Source organism: Saccopteryx leptura, chromosome 5 (genome assembly GCF_036850995.1).
Source record: "Saccopteryx leptura isolate mSacLep1 chromosome 5, mSacLep1_pri_phased_curated, whole genome shotgun sequence".
Taxonomy (NCBI): Eukaryota; Metazoa; Chordata; class Mammalia; order Chiroptera; family Emballonuridae; genus Saccopteryx; species Saccopteryx leptura.
In genome coordinates, this window is record NC_089507.1 from 156,233,278 (window position 1) to 156,252,948 (window position 19,671).

Genomic DNA, 19,671 nt, shown 5'->3' on the forward strand with positions numbered 1-19,671 from the left:
GGCCAGATGGCTTCACAGGCGAATTTTACCAAATATTCAAAGAATAACTAACTCTTATCGTTCTCAAGCTATTTCAAAAAATTCAAGAAGAGGGAAGACTTCCAAACTCCTTTTATGAGGCGAATATAATCCTCATTCCAAAACCAGGCAGAGACACTAAAAAGAAAGAAAACTATAGGCCAATATCCCTGATGAACTTAGATGCTAAAAATTCTCAACAAAATATTAGCAAATCGGATCCAGCAATACATGAAAAAAATCATACATCATGATCAAGTAGAATTTATTCTGGGGAGGCAAGGTTGGTACAATATTTGCAAATCAATCAACATGATTCATCACATAAACAAAAGGAAGGACAAAAACCACATGATAATATCAACAGATGCAGAAAAAGCATTTGATAAAATCCAGTACCCATTTATGATCAAAACTCTCAGCAGAGTGGGAATACAGGGAACATACCTCAACATGATAAAGGCCATCTATGACAGGCCCACAGCCAACATCATACTGAATGAGCAAAAGTTAAAAGTAATCCTCTTGCCTGACCAGAGAGTGGCACAGTGGATAGAGTGTCATGACGAGTGGGATGCCGAGGACCCAGGTTTGAGACCCCGAGGTCACCAGCTTGAGCACGGGCTCATCTGGTTTGAGCGGAGCTCGCCATCTTAGACCCAAGGTCGCTGGCTCAATCAAGGGGTTACTCAGTCTGCTATGGCCCCACGGTCAAGGCACATATGAGAAAGCAATCAATGAACAACTAAGGTGTCGCAATGAAAGCCTGATGATTGATGCTTCTCATCTCTCTCCATTCCTGTCTGTTCCTATCTATCCCTCTCTCTGACTCTCTCCATCTTTGTAAAGAAAAAAAAAAAGAAGCAATCCCCTTAAGATCAGGAACAAGGCAGGGGTGCCTTTCACCACTCTTATTCAACATAGTCCTGGAAGTCCTAGCCACAGCAATCAGACAAGAAGAAGAAATAAAAGGCATTCAAGTTGGAAAAGAAGAAGTAAAACTATCATTATTTGCTGATGATATGATACAGTACATAGAAAACCCTAAAGTTGCAGACAAAAAACTACTGGACCTGATAAATGAATTCAGCAAGGTATCAGGATATAAAATTAATACTCAGAAATCAGAGGCATTTTTATACACCAACAATGATCTATCTGAAAAAGAAATTAAGAAAACAATCCCTTTAGTATTGCAACAAAAAATAAATAAATAAAATATTTAGGAGTAAATTTAACCAAGGAGGTTAAAGACTTGTACTCGGAAAATTATAAAACATTGATAAAAGAAATCAAGGAAGATACAAACAAGTGGAAACATACACCGTGTTCGTGGTTAGGAAGAATAAACATCGTCAAAATGTCCATATTACCCAAACAATTTATAAAGTCAATGCAATTCCTATTAAAATACCGCCTGACCAGGCGGTGGTGCAATGGATAGAGCGTCAGACTGGGATGCCGAAGATCCAGGTTCAAGACCCAGAGGTTGCCACCTTGAGCTCGAGCTCACCTGGTTTGAACAAAAGCTCACCAGCTTGGAGCCAAGGTCGCTGGCTCGAGCAAGGGGTTACTCGGTCTGCTGAAGGCCCACGGTCAAGGCACATATGAGAAAGCAATCAATGAACAACTAAGCTGTTGCAATGTGCAACGAAAAACTAATGATTGATGCTTCTCATCTCTCCGTTCCTGTCTGTCCCTGTCTATCTCTCTCTCTGACTCTCTCTCTGTCTCTGTAAAAAAATAAAATAAAAAAAATACCAAGGACATATATCAAAGATATAGAACAAATATTCCAAAAATTCATATGGAACCAAAAAAAACACTAATAGCCTCAGAATCTTGAAAAGGAAGAATAAAGTGGGAGGTATCACACTTCCAGATGTCAAGTGATACTACAAAGCCACTGTACTCAGAACAGGTTGGTGCTGGCATAAGAACAGGCATATAGATCAGTGGAACAGAACAGAGAACCCAGAAATAAACTTGCACCTCTATGAACAATTGATATTTAACAAGGGTGGAAACAGCATACAATGGAGTAAAGACAGTCTCTTTAACAAATGGTGTTGGGAAAATTGGACAGCTACCTGCAAAAAAATAAAACTAGACCACCAACTTACACCATTCACAAAAATAAACTCAAAATGGATAAAAGACTTAAATGTAAGTCGTGAAACCATAAGCATCCTAGAGGAAAACATAGGCAGTAAGCTCTCTGACATCACTCGCAGCAATATATTTGCTGATTTATCTCCACACGCAAGGGAAATAAAGGACAAGATAAAGAAATGGGCCTATATCAAACTAAAAAGCTTTTGCACAGCTAAAGACAATATGAACAAAATAAAAAGGCAAACCATACAATGGGAGAATATATTCGACAGTACGTCTGATAAAGGATTAATAACCAAAATTTATAAAGAACTTGTAAAATTCAACACCAAGGAAGATAAAAAATCCAATCAAAAAATGGGCAAAGAGCCTGACCGGGCAGTGGCACAGTGGATGGAATGTCGGACTGGGATGCAGAGGGCCCGGGTTCGAGGCCCCAAGGTTGCCGGCTTGGGCACGGGCTCGTCTGGTTTGAGCAGGAGACCCACTAGCTTGAATCCAGGGTCGCTGGCTCCAGCAGGGGGTTGCTCCGTCTGCTGAGGGCCCGCGGTCAAGGCACATATGAGAAAGCAATCAATGAACAACTAAGGTGTTGCAGCACGCAATGAAAAACTAATGATTGATGCTTCTCATCTCTCTCTGTTCCTGTCTGTCTGTCCCTGTCTATCCCTCTTTCTGACTTACTCTCTGTCTCTGAAAAAAATAAATTTAAAAAAAAATTTTTTTTTAAATGGGCAAAAGAAATGAATAGACACTTCTCCAAAGAGGACATACAAATGGCCAACAGGCATATGAAAAAATGCTCAACATCACTAATCATTAGAGAAATGCAAATTAAAACCGCAATAAGATACACCTCACACCTGTCAGAATGGCGCTCATCAACAAAACAACACAGAATAAGTGCTGGTGAGGATGTGGAGAAAAGGGAACCCTCCTGCACTGCTGGTGGGAATGCAGACTGGTGCAGCCACTGTGGAAAACAGTATGGAGATTCCTCAAAAAATTAACAATCAAGCTGCCTTTTGACCCAGCTATCCCACTTTTAGGAATATACCCCAAGAACACCACATCAATGATTCAAAAGGAGAAATGCACCCCCATGTTCATGGCAGCATTGTTTACAACAGCCAAGAAGTGGAAACTGCCCAAGTGTCCGTCAGTGGACTATGGATTAAAAAGCAGTGGTACATATATACAATGGAATACTATGGGGCCATGAAAAAGAAGAAAATATTAATTTTTGCAACAACATGGATGGACCTGGAAACTGTTATGTTAAGTGAAATAAGCCAGGCTAAGAAAGAAAAATATCAGATGACCTCACTCATTTGAGGAATCTGATGAACAATATGAACTGAGGAGCGGAATAGAGACAGAGGTGAGATAAAAGGATCCAGAGGGAAAGCGGACAGAGGGAAAGGGGATGATAGGGCGACAGGATGGGATGAGAGCAGAAAAGCAAGTCCTGGAGGGAAGGGAGGAGGGCGTTGGGGGAGCGGGACGGGGTGTCCTGGGGCACACGGGGGAGGGGAGGGTGTATTCAGGGAGACACTAGAATCTATGTAAACACAATAAATTAAAATAAATTTCATGAAAAAAACTAAAATCTACATTTTATAATATGATGTAACAATATGGTGTAAAGATAAATTATATAAATAAGCAGACATATTTAAAATAATCTGAAAAGTTTCCTTTTTATCAGCACCACTGTAGAAAATTTTTTTAAATAGAATATTTTACTGGAATATACTTGAATGTCATCAAATTATCTACCTCTGTTCTCTGTTTTTGTGTTTACTTTTCTGTCAGAAGACTAACATATAATTAATCTAAACCTCTAAAGGATCTCAGTCCTGGGATCATTACCGTCCACAGAACCAACAATCACAGCCCCGTCTTCGTAGACAATGCAGATCTTCTGTCCGTCCGCAGTCCAACTCATGCCTCGAACCACTGATTTATTTCTATTGTTGATCATTTCCTCATACCAAGAGCCTATTTTCAAAAAGAAAAAGAAAATTACAAGTCAAAACTTCCAGACCTATTATCTGGTACATAAGATTTAAAAATATTCCAGAAGCCGGACCAGGGGGTGGTGCAGTGGATAGAGCGTGGGCCTGGGACTCAGAGGACCCAGGTTGGAAACCGGAGGTCTCTGGACTGAGTGCGGGCTCACCAGCTTAAGCTTGAGGTCACTGGCTTGAGCATGGGATCACAGACATGACCCCATGGTCACTGGCTTGAGCTCAAAAGTTGCTGGCTTGAAGCCCAAGGTTGCTGGCTTGAGCAAGGGGTCACTCAATCTGCTGGAGCCCCGGTCAAGACACATATGAGAAAGCAATCAATGGACAACTAAGGTGTCACAACAAAGAACTGATGCTTCTCATCTCTCTCCCTTCCTGTCTATCTATCCTTCTCTGTCTCTATCTCTCTCTCTCGTAAAAAAAAAGAGAAATAGAAATATTCCAGGAAATACAATATGAAATAAATAACTGCAATGTTTTCAACAACTTGAGATATTCCATAACCTTCAAATTTCCAACATAAACATAATAGAAAATTAACTTAGCCCTTGACTAATAATTGCTTCAGAGATTATCACAGAAAACACAATAAATTCCCAGTTTTTTCCTCCTTTTCTCTTTCTTCCTTTCTTTCAGTCAATTAAAAAAATAAAACTTTAGGCCCTGGCCGGTTGGCTCAGCGGTAGAGCGTCGGCCTGGCGTGCGGGGGGACCCAGGTTCGATTCCCGGCCAGGGCACATAGGAGAAGCGCCCATTTGCTTCTCCACCCCCCCCCTCCTTCCTCTCTGTCTCTCTCTTCCCCTCCCGCAGCCAAGGCTCCATTGGAGCAAAGATGGCCCGGGCGCTGGGGATGGCTCCTTGGCCTCTGCCCCAGGCGCTAGAGTGGCTCTGGTCGCGGCAGAGCGACGCCCAGGAGGGGCAGAGCATCGCCCCCTGGTGGGCAGAGCGTCACCCCTGGTGGGTGTGCCGGGTGGATCCCGGTCGGGCGCATGCGGGAGTCTGTCTGACTGTCTCTCCCCGTTTCCAGCTTCAGAAAAATACAAAAAAATAAATAAATAAAAAATAAAAATAAAAAATAAAACTTTAGCCTGACCAGGCGGTGGCACAATGGATAGAGCGTCGAACTAGGATGTGGAAGACCCAGGTTCGAGACTCCAAGGGCGCCAGCTTGAGCACAGGCTCTTCTAGTTTGAGCAAAAAAAAAGCTCACCAGCTTGAGCCCAAGGTCGCTGGCTCGAGCAAGGGGTTACTCGGTCTGTTGAAGGTCTGCAGTCAAGGCACATATGAGAAAGCAATCAATGGACAACTAAGGTGTTACAACGTGCAACAAAAAACTAATGATTGATGCTTCTCATCTCTCCGTTCCTGTCTGTCTGTCCCTGTCTATCCCTCTCTCTGACTCTCTGTCTCTGGAAAAAAATAAAATAAAATAAAACTTTAGCCTGACCAGGTGGTGGCGCAGTGGATGGGGTGTCAACCTAAGACACAGAGGACCCAGACCCAGGTTCAAGGTCCCAAAGTCACTAGCCAGTTTGAGTACAGACTCATCCAGCTTGAGTATGGGCTCACCAGCTGGAGTGCGGGGGCCACTGCCTTGAGCGTGGGACCACAGACATGACCCCGTGGTCGCTGGCTTGAGACCTAAGGTTGCTGGCTTGAGCAAGGGGTCACTGGCTCAGCAAGAGCTCCCATCCTCGCCCTGGTCAAGGCACGTATGAGAAGCAATCAATAAACAACTAAGGTGACACAATTACAAGTTGATGCTTTGCATCTCTCTCCCTTTCTGTCTCTCTCTCTCTCAAGCTAAAAACAAACAAACAAACAAAAAACAACTTTATTTGGTTTTGAAGGGCCAAAACAACTGATTTTTCTCAAAGCCTAACTTTTCCTACTTGAAACACTTCAGCTAATAACCAAGAAAAAAAAACAGACTACAATAACTTTAGATGTATGCATAAACTCTCTAAAAATTAATTATAAGCATTTTAGGTAAAAACTCTAAACCTACTTGAAAAACATTTTAAACAGTTTATCACATTAGTGATATCACATCACTAATGCTGAATGACAAAAATATTCTTGTGCACAGGTTTGGAGTGAGATGTGACTTATCTCAAGGTAAAACAAATGTGAGGCAAATAACAAGTCTATTTTGTTTTGTTTTTGCTTTTTAAAAGGCTTTACTACATTTTAGTATACAGAACCCTGGCCTGCAGCCAAGCAAGCATAAAATTTGGAATAACAAGGCAGAGCAGGGTATTATTGGAGTCAGGACTAAGGCGGGAGAACCTGCCTCAGAAAAAGATCACGTTTATCCTAATCTCCTAGCACAGGGGTCGGGAACCTTTTTGGCTGAGCCATGAACGCCATATATTTTAAAATGTAATTCCATGAGAGGCATACAACAACCCGTGTACTACGCATTATTTAATAAAAATTTGTTGTTGTCCCGGAGGACAGCTGTGATTGGCTCCAACCACCCGCAAACATGAACATGAGCGGTAGGAAATGAGTGGACTGTAATACATAAGAATGTTTTATGCCTGACCAGGCAGTGGTGCAGTGGATAGAGCGTCGGATTGGAATGCAGAGGACCCAGGTTCGAAACCCCGAGGTCGCCAGCTTGAGCGCGGGCTCATCTGGTTTGAAGCAAAGCTCACCAACTTGGACCCAAGGTCGCTGGCTCGAGCAAGGGGTTACTCGGTCTGCTGAAGGCCCGCAGTCAAGGCACATATGAGAAAGCAATCAATGAACAACTAAGGTGTTTGACGCATAACAAAAAACTAATTATTGATGCATCTCATCCCTCCATTCCTGTCTGTCTGTCCCTGTCTATCCCTCTCCTGTCTCAAAAAAAAAAAGGTTTTATATTTTTAAAGTTACTATTTTTTTTATTAAAGATTTGTCTGCGAGCCAGGTGCAGCCATCAAAAGAGCCATATCTGGTTCGCGAGCCATAAATTCCCAACCCCTGTCCTATAAGTTCACATTCTACGACCTACACATACATACACACACATTTAAATTTCAAAAAATAATAACATATTCATGTACTATGGCATATTTTAACGAAGAATATTTAAACGGTATAGCCTGAACATTTTCAAAACATAACACATGAACTAAGGTACCCTCTTCATTTAAAGATGATGCTACAGGCCTCAATAGAACACGTATTAAGAGTTATGGAATTTTTTTAGCAATAGTGACACAACTAAATTAATCCTTCCCTTGCTCTCTCTGGTGGGCAAAAGGCACAAATTGTGAGCCAGTAGTCAGAGCTGAGATAAAATTTATGTCTGTGAAAGAAAAGGAAGCTAACTGACTCAATAAAGGAAATTAATTACTGCCTTTAGCATCTTAAAAAAATGTGTTTCTATCTACTAAACCAACTCCAGTCACTGACCACACAGAAAGTAATTCTTATTGGAAACCGGGGAAAACAGAGCCACCTCAAGCAGAAGCTGTCTTGCTAAGAGTCTAAGTTAAGTTAATTTTGGAGATAACCAACAGTCACCTAATTCACTTTCCTAATACAAGGGCACAGTTCAAAGGAAATAAAGTTACAGGGAAAAGTCAGGAGCAATAAATCCAGAACTAGCACCCCTGCACAGTCAGGATGAACTTCTGTTGCGGGTTACAACGAGTCTGTTTGAAAGATGTTATTACCTTTACAAATACTGTAATCCAGACTCCAATTTATGGAAGATATAATAGACTCTAACATACCTTTATAAAGCATCCAGACAATAATAAGTCCATTTTGATCACTGGTAGTCAACTTCTGATAATGTTCATTCCACGCAACAACTTGAACAGAACCTAAAAAAAAAAAAATTAGAAACTACGAAAAACTATCATTTCACACATATGTTATAACAAATGCCAAGAACATGTTAAAATCAATGCAGTTCCTGTCCAACTAATCAGTCTTTAATATTAGTCAAAAATATTCATAGGATACAGTTACTATTATCACTCATTTTTTACAAGACTGCATACTACTATCTTTCATGTTTGTTCCTATTTCATGCCACCAAAGCACTTACTTATGTGCAAGAGCTGCCATATATCTGATGACAGAAACAAATGTAAGATTTACCAAACTAGACAGACTCCCAAGGATTGTGATGACGAAAGAACTTCATACTAAAGCACTTGGCTGCTGTTGGGGAGCTTTTGAGAGGGGGAGGAAGGGGATTTGTTTGTGGCTATGTCCCCTAATCTCTCTGCCCCATCCCCCCTTATAACACCCTCTCGAGCAGATCTTAAACCTGTGGGTTATACAAACTTTTTTTTCCCAGTTTTTGTAATCTCTAAATGCTTTAGTATCTATTCCATAAGAATAAGGACACTCTTTCATAACCACATTACAATTTAGGAAATTTAACACTGATACATTATTCTTCTGTAACCCACAGTCCACATTCAAATTTTATCAATTTGTCTAAATAATGATACTTGTTTTTCTCAGAAACATTGATACGTAAAGACACATGCAGCCCCGTGTTCATTGCAGCATTGTTCACAGTGGCCAGGACATGGAAACAACCAAAAAGCCCATCAATAGATGACTGGATAAAGAAGATGTGGCACATATACACTATGGAATACTACTCAGCCATAAGAAATGATGACATCGGATCATTTACAGCAAAATGGTAGGATCTTGATAACATTATACGAAGTGAAATAAGTAAATCAGAAAAAACCAGGAACTGCATTATTCCATATGTAGGTGGGACATAAAAGTGAGACTAAGAGACATTGATAAGAGTGTGGTGGTAACGGGGGGAGGGGGGAGAGGGAGAGGGAAAGGGGGAGGGGGAGGGGCACAAAGAAAACTAGATAGAAGGTGACAGAGGACAATCTGACTTTGGGTGATGGGTATACAACATAATTGAACGACAAGATAACCTGGACATGTTATATATGTATCCTGATTTATTGATGTCGCCCCATTAAAAAATAAAATTATTTAAAAAAAAATGATACTTGTTTTTCTCATACCAAGATCCAATCTAGGACTATTACATTCAGCTGTTATATCTCTTTAGCCTACTATAATCTGAAACCACGGGATAAATTCTCAAAAAAAGATTATACTCTATCCATAGATAGGTTACAGTGCTTCCTAATATATAAAATAATACCTATTTATTTCAAATTTATTGAAGATGTTGCTTCATCATGTAATGTAAAAGTTGTTGACTGGTTCCAGGCTATATTATGGCTATAGAAATGATTAATTTAAATATTACCATTATTGAAAATGATGACAATTCTGCATTAAATAGATAGTTTTTAAATGCCTAAAGAAGAGATATGATTTTAAAATTACAGGGCTTACCACTATGACCTTCAAGAGTCTGATTCATAGAAAGGCTATTAGGAGCTGCAATACTCCTCAATTTTTCGTCATCTAGAAAAACAGAAAACAAAAACAAAATACGATGGCAAATATATAAGTGACAGGTTATAAGATTTTGACATTTCTTGCTTTTTTGAAAGGAGATCCTATTCCTGGATGATATTAAAAAGAATTTTTTTAATAATACCTCATTCTAATCTATTTTTCTCATGGTGGAAACATAGACAATAATATGTACACCCTTGCAAAGCCATGATTCTGGCAAAATAAAACCAAATGTATACAAGAACATTGTTTACTCAGTATATTGAATAATTAGTAATTATTATTACTACTTACTCCTTCCCAAAGATCACAAATAGAAATATTTATGACATATTGGTTGAAAAATCTAAAGCTGGGGTCGGGAACCTATGGCTCGCGAGCCAGATGTGGCTCTTTTGATGGCTACATCTGGCTCGCAGACAAATCTTTAATAAAAAAAATAATAACATTAAAAATATAAAACATTCTCATGTATTACAATCCATTCATTTCCTACTGCTCATGTTCTTGGTTGCGGGTGGCTGGAGCCAATCACAGCTGTCCTCCAGGACAACACCAAATTTTTATTGGATAATGCCTAACGTACATGGGTCATTATATGGCTCTCACGGAGTTACATTTTAAAATATGTCTCTCAGCCAAAAAGGTTCCCGACCCCTGATCTAAAGCATAAGGCGGATCAAAAAGCAAAGACTTTGGAAACTAGTTTTTACTAGAGTTTGCAGAACCTTGTGTTATTCATTCCTTCAGCAAATATTTATTGAATATCTACATTGTGTTATATATACTGTGGAAGGTTCTTGATATAAAACAATGAACAAAATAGCTAAGGCCTTTCCTCTCAGAAAACTTGTAGTCTACTGAGGGGATAGATATTAAATACACATTCACACACCCACAAAAGTGTATGTGTGTGTGTGTGTGTGTGTGTGTGTATATATATATATATATATATATATATATAAACTGGAGAAGTAAAGGCATAATAAGAGATTCTAACAGTGGGATTAATTTGGATTCGAGAGAGGGAGAGCAGAGAAGACTTTCTGAACAAAGGATATTTAAACTGAAGCTATGGGATTAAACTGGAGATAGCCAAGTGAGACAGGGAAAAGGAAGAAGTGTTCCAGGCCAGGAAACAGCCTGTGCAAAGGCCGGGGCATGCAGGGGTGGAGCCTTTGACAAGCTGAAGGAAGGCATATGCGGTTGAATTAGAGGAGAATGACATAAGATGAGACAGGAGTGGTAAGCACAGAAAAAACTGTGTAGTCTTTGTAGGAAATAATAAGAATTTTAGATTTTATTCAAAGTGCAATGGAAGCCTTTAAAGATTGCTTTTTCATTTATTTATTCTCCTTGATTAGTGATCATACTATAGATAATAAATATATTAAAATATATCATTTTAGTAAATTAACCTTCACTCAGAAAATCCAATTGTTACATGTAAAATATAGCCTTTTAAACTTTTCATTTAAAAGCACAAATTTATGGCATGACTGGTGGTGGCGCAGTGGACAGAATGTCAACCCGAGACAAAACCTCAAGGTCACCAATGAGAGCACAGGCTCCCTGGCTTGAGCCTGGGCTTGCCAGCTTGAGAGCAAGGTCACTAGCTTGAGGGTGGGATCATCGACATGATCCCAAAGCTGCTAGCTAGAGCAAGGGTCACTGGCTCAGCTTGAGCTCCCTGCCCCCTCCCCATCAAGGCATGTATGAAAAGCAATCAATAAAAATAACAACTACAGTGAAGCAACTATGATTTGATGCTTCTCATTTCTCTCCTCCTTGCTCCCCCTTCCTGTCTCTCTCTAAAAAAAAATATTTTTAATAAAAATAAAAATTTATGAAAATCTTTAAAATGTGTGACTGGAATTATAAAAGTTGTTGCTAAAAAATCATACTTTCAGATAACATGTGTCTTAAAATATTACGAATAATATTCTTTACTCTGAAAATAATATCAAGAAAACAACCCAGGTTCCCTCAAAACCACTTGTTCTAGTTATCCAGTTGCTGTCTTGAACAAGACAAAAATATACATTTTTAACACCACAGTCAGCTGTCAAACAATTAAGATAGAATAAATGTTGACATACACATTAGTTTGAACATTATTTTTTTAACAAAGGGTTCTTTCAGTCACTAAGTCTTTTTTAAAACTGTACTATACACTTAAACTGTATTCTGAAATTCTAAAAACATATGATGAAAACATTTTTCTTAACTTAAGCACTGAAAATCCATTCTAATGCCTTTAGCAATAGTCACTGGAACCAAATAAAATTAGTGATGAGTGATTCTAACGGTTTACAGGACCTATTATATTTGAAAGTATGATGAAGTAGTTTCCATTTGTTTATATTGTCTGAAATCACAGTTCTGCAGAGTGAACATGTTTTCCCTGTTAAATCATGATGTAATTTCATCCACATCTGAACAACATCTCTTGCTGGCAATGACTCCATAACTTGATCATGCAAAAGAGATTTGCAAAACTCATGTGAAAGTTCTGATTTCCAAATAAAAGGTCAAAAGTTTTAGATGAAATATAATAAAGCCACCAATATGCCAAGATTTCATTGAGTTACATTACTAAACATCCCATGGCCAATAAGGTAACGTGCAAACTAAATTGGCATGTGAACAAAAATCTGGTAATACTGACATAATTCTTCTAAAAGCACATGCAGGCCTGACCTGTGGTGGCACAGTGGATAAAGCGTAGACCTGGAACGCTGAGGTCGCCGGTTCAAAACCCTGGGCTTGCCTGGTCAAGGCACATATGGGAGTTGATGCTTCCTGTTCCTCCCTCCCCCTTCTCTCTCTCTCTCTCTCTCTCTCTCTCTCTCCCCTCTCTAAAAAAAAATTAATAAAAAGAAAAATTAAAAAATAATAATAAAAATAAATAAATAAATAAAAGCACATGCAGTAAACCTTGGATTTAAAAAGCATGATGAAAGAAGGCATCCTAATAAAACAAGGCATTTAAAAGTAATGAAGATGAATTTCAGAATGAAATCAGTGACTCCAACAATCCAAAGTATCTCCTAGGTGTTCAAAAAGTCCAAAGGACTTAAAAAGGTTTAACTGTGATAAAGTGACTGAGAATGAAAGATGTAGAACAGAAGGTCCTGCTAGAATACCAGTGACCACACACACTAATTCTCTGAGCACCTTCATCTTAGGAAAACCTGACATTCATAAATATCATCTTTACATTTTGTATTCATAAAAGTTGTTAGCATGCTAATTGCAAGAGAAATTCCTGTTACATGTCACATAATAAGTTTAACAAGCAGAATCTAAATATATGGAAGACATTTTTTGCAACATTTGAAAAGATAGTGGCATTCTGAAGAGTTGCAACCATATTCTCCAGACTGAGAACCAGTAGGATCACGTGGTTGCCTTGCTTGTCGGAGTGAATAATGGCAAGTAATTGTGTACAAATCCCTGGGGACAGCTTTGGACACCTGACCTGATGATATTCATGGAGCTTGGATTTTCAGCACATCTGCTAGGTATGGAGTTGGTCTGGCTAAGAACATCTCCAGAATAAATACAAGAACGTTTTCCTGTCAATCTTGTCGCCCAGGCACATTGGAAGGCTGAGGCATTCTCACTGCCTGCAGTTCTGGAGGACTATACAGGTGGCTACAGTTGGCTTGCATGGTCTTGAAATATTTTTTTCTCAGACTCAAACATCTGCTTTAGGGAGATAGCTCCTCTCATGATAATGAGTGGACAGAGACCCCAGCAGCAGTGGCAGGAAAAGAAAGAGATGCCATCTCAACCATCATCAGGGCCATTACCCTCAAACCCTGCCACAAGCAAGAACAGACTAGAATGGAAAGAAGGAAAGTGATCCTCATAAGCAGTCCAAGTGAGGGCTGACAGTGGCTGGTGCTAGAGAGATCGTGGGGGAGACAAAGGGAAAGATGGATTCAGATACACTTTGGAGACAGAAGCAACAGGTTGCTGACAAAGGTGATTTGTTGTTGTTGTTGTTGTTGTTGTTGTTGTTTTGTATTTTTCCGAAGTAAGAAGCGGGGAGGCAGTCAGACAGACTCCTGCAAGCACCTGACCAGGATCCACCCGGTATGCCTACCAGGAGGCGATGCTCAGCCCATCTGGGGCATTGCTCCATTGCAACCGGGGTCATTCTAGGGCCTGAGGTGGAGGCCATGGAGCCATCCTCAGCGCCAGGGCCAACTTTGCTCCAATGGAACCTTGGCTGTGGGAGAGGAAGAGAGAGACAGAGAGGAAAGAGAAGGGGAGGGGTGGAGAAGCAGATGGGCTCTTCTCCTGTGTGCCCTGGCCAGGAATCAAACCCAGGACTTCCACACATCGGGCCGACGCTCTAGCACTGAGTCAATTGGCCAGGGCCATGAACGTGATTTTAATGGGTGGGGGGAAGTGGGGGCTTCTAACATGAGCAAATGGGTAAAATGAAGATATTTGCTGAAATGAAGAGTCATGAAAGATATCTGGGAGAAGATGAAGAGTCCAGTTTTAGACACAGTAAGTACAGCTGTCTGTAAAAGATTCAGCGATGGCCAAATCTGGGCTGGAGAAATAGATTAGGGCTCATTATCCCATAGATGGCAATGAAAGAATACATTTAGAGAGCATACAAAATGAAGAGACAGCCCAGAGCCACATCTTCAGGAATTCCAAGTTAGTGGAGAAAGAGCATACAGTAAAGAGACTGAGAACTAACCAGAAAGGAAAGGGGAGAAAACAACATATATAAATATAGCAATAATTTAAAACATTTAAATTCTCCATTGATCTTGAAAAATAATGACTCAGGATAGAGGGAAAGTTCAAATACTGATAATAACCAAAAAAAGCTGCTCATCAGTTTTGGACCATAAAAGTCACTGGTGAGGGAGAGAAAGGAGAAGAAAGTACACTGATATGGAAAAGAAAGATGATCAATTAGTACTGAGGTCCCTAAGGAAGTGAGAGGAGGTGGGCGCCAGCAAAACTGTGTAAATTGCTCTAAGAAAGAAAAGGGGTTACCCATCTCCCCATCTTAACCTGATGCAAAAAGATGACGGCAAATGCTGGTTCCGGTTCCTCTCCTTCTAAGGCAATGGAGTGAGCACTGGAACACTACCACTGGGAATGCAAAGTAATGTCCACTTTCTTCTGGAGGATAAATTAGCTAAACGTATTAACCTTTATAAATGCACATGTATCTCTGATTCAGTGAATTCCATTTCTAGAAATTTATCCTAGAAAGTAATTAAAGGTTCATGCAAATATTTAGAAACAAACATATTGCTCTTTTAACATTAAAAGTGTGGAGACATCTAAATGTCCAATATTAGAACTGGTTAGGTAAATTATTATATACCAATATGATGAAATATTAAACAGCCATTAAAATGATGCGATAAAAGATGTTTTATTGACATAGAGGATTGTTGTATTGTAATGATGAAGGATAACTTAGCTATTGTGTAGCTAAGCTCCAAAACAGCACTTACAATGTCACCTCTCTAGCACACCAAGTGTTTGATATGCAGTAGTCACGCACATCTGATGACTGTTACTAGAGAAACCCACTGCAGCGCAACTATTACTATTAAACACAATACGCTGACCTTGTTAGAATCTTCCAGCCATATTTCTCATACTTATCTCTTTTAACATGATTTACATTCATTATTAAGTTCCAAAACAAATAATTTACTGTTTTCCAAACAGTAAAGTAGATCCTAGAAAGGATCTACTTTCCATCTTGCTAATTTCAAAAAACACTCTAAACACACTTCATCAAGAGTGCAGAGCAACAAAAGAATTTTTTTTTTTTGTATTTTTCCGAAGTTGGAAACGGGGAGGCAGTCAGACAGACTCCCGCATGCACCCAACCGGGATCCACCCGGCATGCCCACCAGGGGGCGATGCTCTGCCCATCTTGGGGCGTTGCTCTGCGGAAATCAGAGCCATTCTAGCGCCTGAGGCAGAGGCCACAGAGCCATCCTCAGTGCCCGGGCAAACTTTGCTCCAATGGAGCCTCGGCTGCGGGAGGGGAAGAGAGAGACAGAGAGGAAGGAGAGGGGGAGGGGTGGAGAAGCAAATGGGGCTTCTCCTGTGTGCCCTGGCCGGGAATCGAACCCGGAACTCCTGCACGCCAGGCCGACGCTCTACCACTGAGCCAACCAGCCAGGGCTAAGAAGTAATTTTTTTATTTAAAAGCTTCAATGTTAAACATAATGAGTTTCTTAATGTAACTAAAACTTGCTGCATATTTTAAGCAAGACAAAAAGTATACATAATATACCTACACATATACATATATATTTGAGAAACATGACAGAAAAAAATATTCTTTTAAGACAGTTAAGAAAATAAATAAAGGCCCTGGCTGGTTGGCTCAGTGGTAGAGCGTCGGTCTGGTGTGCGGGGGACCCAGGTTCGATTCCCGGCCAGGGCACATAGGAGAAGCGCCCATTTGCTTCTCCACCTCCCCTCTCCTTCCTCTCTGTCTCTCTCTTCCCCTCCCACAGCCAAGGTTCCATTGGAGCAAAGATGGCCCGGGCGCTGGGGATGGCTCCTTGGCCTCTGCCCCAGGCGCTAGAGTAGCTCTGGTCGCGGCAGAGCGTCGCCCCCTGGTGGGCGTGCCAGGTGGATCCCGGTCGGGCGCATGCGGGAGTCTGTCTGACTGTCTCTCCCCGTTTCCAGCTTCAGAAAAATACAAAAAAAAAAAAAAAAAAGAAAGAAAGAAAATAAATAAAATTAGAATCCAAACTCTAATTGGTACATAAGTATCTACCTTCCAAACCTGCCTTTTATTTCATAAAATTAGTCTAGCATATCAAAACAATTCTTTCTCTGCTTAGATATTCTTTCTTTACTTAGGCTGGCCACGGGTCCTTTGTACAGTGGTTAAAAACAAGGGCTTGAAAGTGAGACAGTTCAGTTTCAAATCCCAGCTCCGTTTTGGATTTTACTGGCTGTGTGACCTTCACAAATCCTTAACTGATCAGCACCTCTCAGTTTTCTCATCTGGAATACCTCCCTCTCAAGATTATTGTGAAGCCAAATGAGATAGTGAAGGTTAAATACTCCATACATAGAAAGTGTCAATAAATATTTGTAAATACCACATTCAAAGTGCTACTCAAAGTGTGGGCTGAGAACCAGCCATACCAGGATCATTAGAAATGCAGATTCTCTCAGACCCCATCCCAGATCTACTCCAGGGATAGAGCCCAGAAATCGGTTTTAACAACATCTTCAGATTATTCTTATGCCTGATAAGGTTTGAGAAACAATGCTGGAAGGAATCCAAACCATAATTTAGTTGAAACCCTCACTTTATTTATTTATTTTTAAGTGAGAGGAGAGGAGATAGAGAGAAAGGCGCCTGCATGCACCCTAACTGGGATCTACCTGGCAACCTCTATTTGGGGCCGATGCTCAAATCAACTGAGCTATCCTCAGTGCCTGAGGCCCATGCTCAGACCAACCTAGCTATCCTCAACTCCCAGGGCCACGCCTGAACCACTCACTGGCTGCAAGATGGTGAGAGAGAGAGAGAACGGGGAGACAGAGAGGGAGAGAAGCAGAGGGTCACTTCTCATGTGTGCCCTGACTGGGGATTGAACCCAGGACATCTGTATGCAGGGCTGATGCTCTATCCATTGGACAAACTGGCCAGGGCCAAAACCCTTACTTTATAAAGCGTAAACCAAATAAATAAAGCCCAAAGATATTCAGCAACTTGCTGAATGTCATTCAGTAGTCTTATGGCAGAGCTGAGATCGTAATTCCACCCTCCTTATTTAGATTTCCAATCAAGATTGGGGATTATCAAGACCTTCAATCTAGAACAACACTAGGCATGCTAAAGAAATGTGAAACAAAACTGTTTACTATGATTCCAGAGAAATGAAAAAAAAAGAAAGAAAAGAAATCAAGCTGTAAACACAAGAGACTTTTTTTGTGTGTGTATTTTTCTGAAGCTGGAAACGGGGAGAGACAGACAGACTCCCGCATGCATCCGACCAGGATCCACCAGGCACGCCCACCAGGGGGCGACGCTCTGCCCACCAGGGGGCGATGTTCTGCCCCTCCGGGGCGTTGCTCTGCCACGACCAGAGCCACTCTAGCGCCTGGGGCAGAGGCCAAGGAGCCATCCCCAGCGCCCGGGCCATCTTTGCTCCAATGGAGCCTTGGCTGCGGGAGGGGAAGAGAGAGACAGAGAGGAGGGAGGGGGGGTGGAGAAGCAAATGGGCGCTTCTCCTATGTGCCCTGGCCGGGAATCGAACCCGGGTCCCCGCACGCCAGGCCGATGCTCTACCGCTGAGCCAACCAGCCAGGGCGGGACTTTTTTTTTTTTTAATGTTTTTAAAATCTCATTTTCTGTTCTTGAGAACAAGGTGCATAATCAATCATTAAAACATTGGCCCTAGCTCAATTGGTTAAAGCATCGTCCTCAAGTGGCAGAGGTTGCTGGTTCAATCCCCTGTCAGGGCACATACAGAAACAGATCAATGTTACAGATCAATGTTCCTGTCTCTCTTTCTCTCTCTCCCCACCCCCTTCCCTCTCTTGTTAAAAGCAATACATTTTTTTGCCTGACCTGTGGTGGCGCAGTGGATAAAGCGTCGACCTGGAATGCTGAGGTCGCCGGTTCAAAACCCTGGGCTTGCCTGTCCAAGGCACATATGGGAGTTGATGCTTCCTGCTCCTCCCCCTGTTCTCTCTCTATCTATCCCTCTCTCTCTCTCTCTCTCTCTCTAATAAAAATGAATAAATAAAATCTAAAAAAAAAAAAATACATTTTTTTTAAATTAAAAAGATATTTGATAAACAGAAAGGATAACACGGGCCTGCAAAGAATATAAGATTCTGTGACCTTACTTAAATGCTGTTCCACGTCATATTTCTTAAAGACTCCTAAGAATACAGCATAATAAACAGACAACATAGTGACTTAGTTTTAATTTTTTTTTCACTTTCCACCAAAAACTTCATCAAAAGCCATCTGATATTTACTTTCAATATACTCCGAACTTTATTGCAAAAATATTCTAGAAAAACACCACAAAATGTTTGGGGTTTGGGGTTTGTTTCTCATTTTTAAAAAAACTAAAATCGCATGTTGACAATAACATGAGCAAATCTCAGGCCAGTTTTCCATCCAGCTCAAACATTTGGGCTTGCATTCATCTACCTACCTGTCTGTGCGGTTAGTTTTAAAACTTTCAGTAATCCATCTTCTCCACCACATGCTATGAATCCTTGCTCCTTGTTCCAAGATATACACTTCAGCTTCACGTTATTGGGAATGGCAATCTGAAAAGCAACCCCAGTTACTCACACCTTTTTAGTAAGGAATTGGGAATCCAGGAGAGGAAAGGAAAGGCTCAAGAAAATCTGCCCCCCCCCCCAAGATGAAAAAGACGGTCATCCTCGCAATACGCGATGTTTTGAAAACGGGCTAGTCCCTGCACTGAGCCGGAGCCCTACCCTTTGGGAAAGAAGTGCCCACAAAAGACGGCCAGTGAGTGACAAGTCTGCGGAGAAACGTAACAGCGATTTTAAAAGGCCTGTGGGGGACACGGAGATATAAACCCATCAGTCCACATTTCCTTTCCACACACGACATTTAGGCTACCCTTCTGTAATTGTTTTTCTCTTCCAGGGGAGCCCGTGATGGTCCAAAAACTTGAAGATACCTCGATCAGCAACAGGTGGAGAAGGAAAGCTAGGGAAGCACGCACTGATCTGCCCGGCTGACCCCGCTAAAGAACCCAGCCAGGGGCAGGTATGCGCCAGGGTCGTAAGGGAGGGCTGCCGGCTCTGCCAAGGACTATCTATCTGGGGTTTGAGGACCGGCTGGAGGAGGGTCGCTGCTGATCCAGGGAGGCAGGCTGCAGGACGGCTGGAGACGCCGCGATCGGGTCGCCTGATTTCGCGGGCGGGATGGGACACTCACTCTCTTGCTCAGGTAGAAGAACATCCCGAAGGCCGAGAGAGGACGACCCCAGCCGCCAAAGCCCGCAACTAGACACTCCTAAGTCGCGCCCTCCCTGTACCAAAGGCTCAAGGAAGCTCCCGTCGCCCTGGCAAC

At 41.3% G+C, this 19,671-nt stretch overlaps 1 protein-coding gene and 1 pseudogene across 2 annotated transcripts in view; both read right to left on the reverse strand.

The window, feature by feature from the left end:
• WDR35 (WD repeat domain 35) overlaps positions 1-19,671 on the reverse strand; it is an 85,929-nt gene extending 66,258 nt beyond the window's left edge. For both annotated transcript variants that reach the window (XM_066386219.1, XM_066386218.1), the window contains exons 1-5: positions 19,537-19,671; positions 18,776-18,893; positions 9,513-9,584; positions 7,892-7,984; positions 4,006-4,134 (exon numbers count right to left, since the gene is read on the reverse strand). In XM_066386219.1, the coding sequence (XP_066242316.1) occupies positions 4,006-4,134; positions 7,892-7,984; positions 9,513-9,584; positions 18,776-18,893; positions 19,537-19,560 (436 nt within the window). In that variant the 5' untranslated portion in view covers positions 19,561-19,671. The remainder of the gene's footprint in view (positions 1-4,005; positions 4,135-7,891; positions 7,985-9,512; positions 9,585-18,775; positions 18,894-19,536) is intronic.
• On the reverse strand, positions 11,846-13,264 carry LOC136405628 (E3 ubiquitin-protein ligase RNFT1-like; annotated as a pseudogene).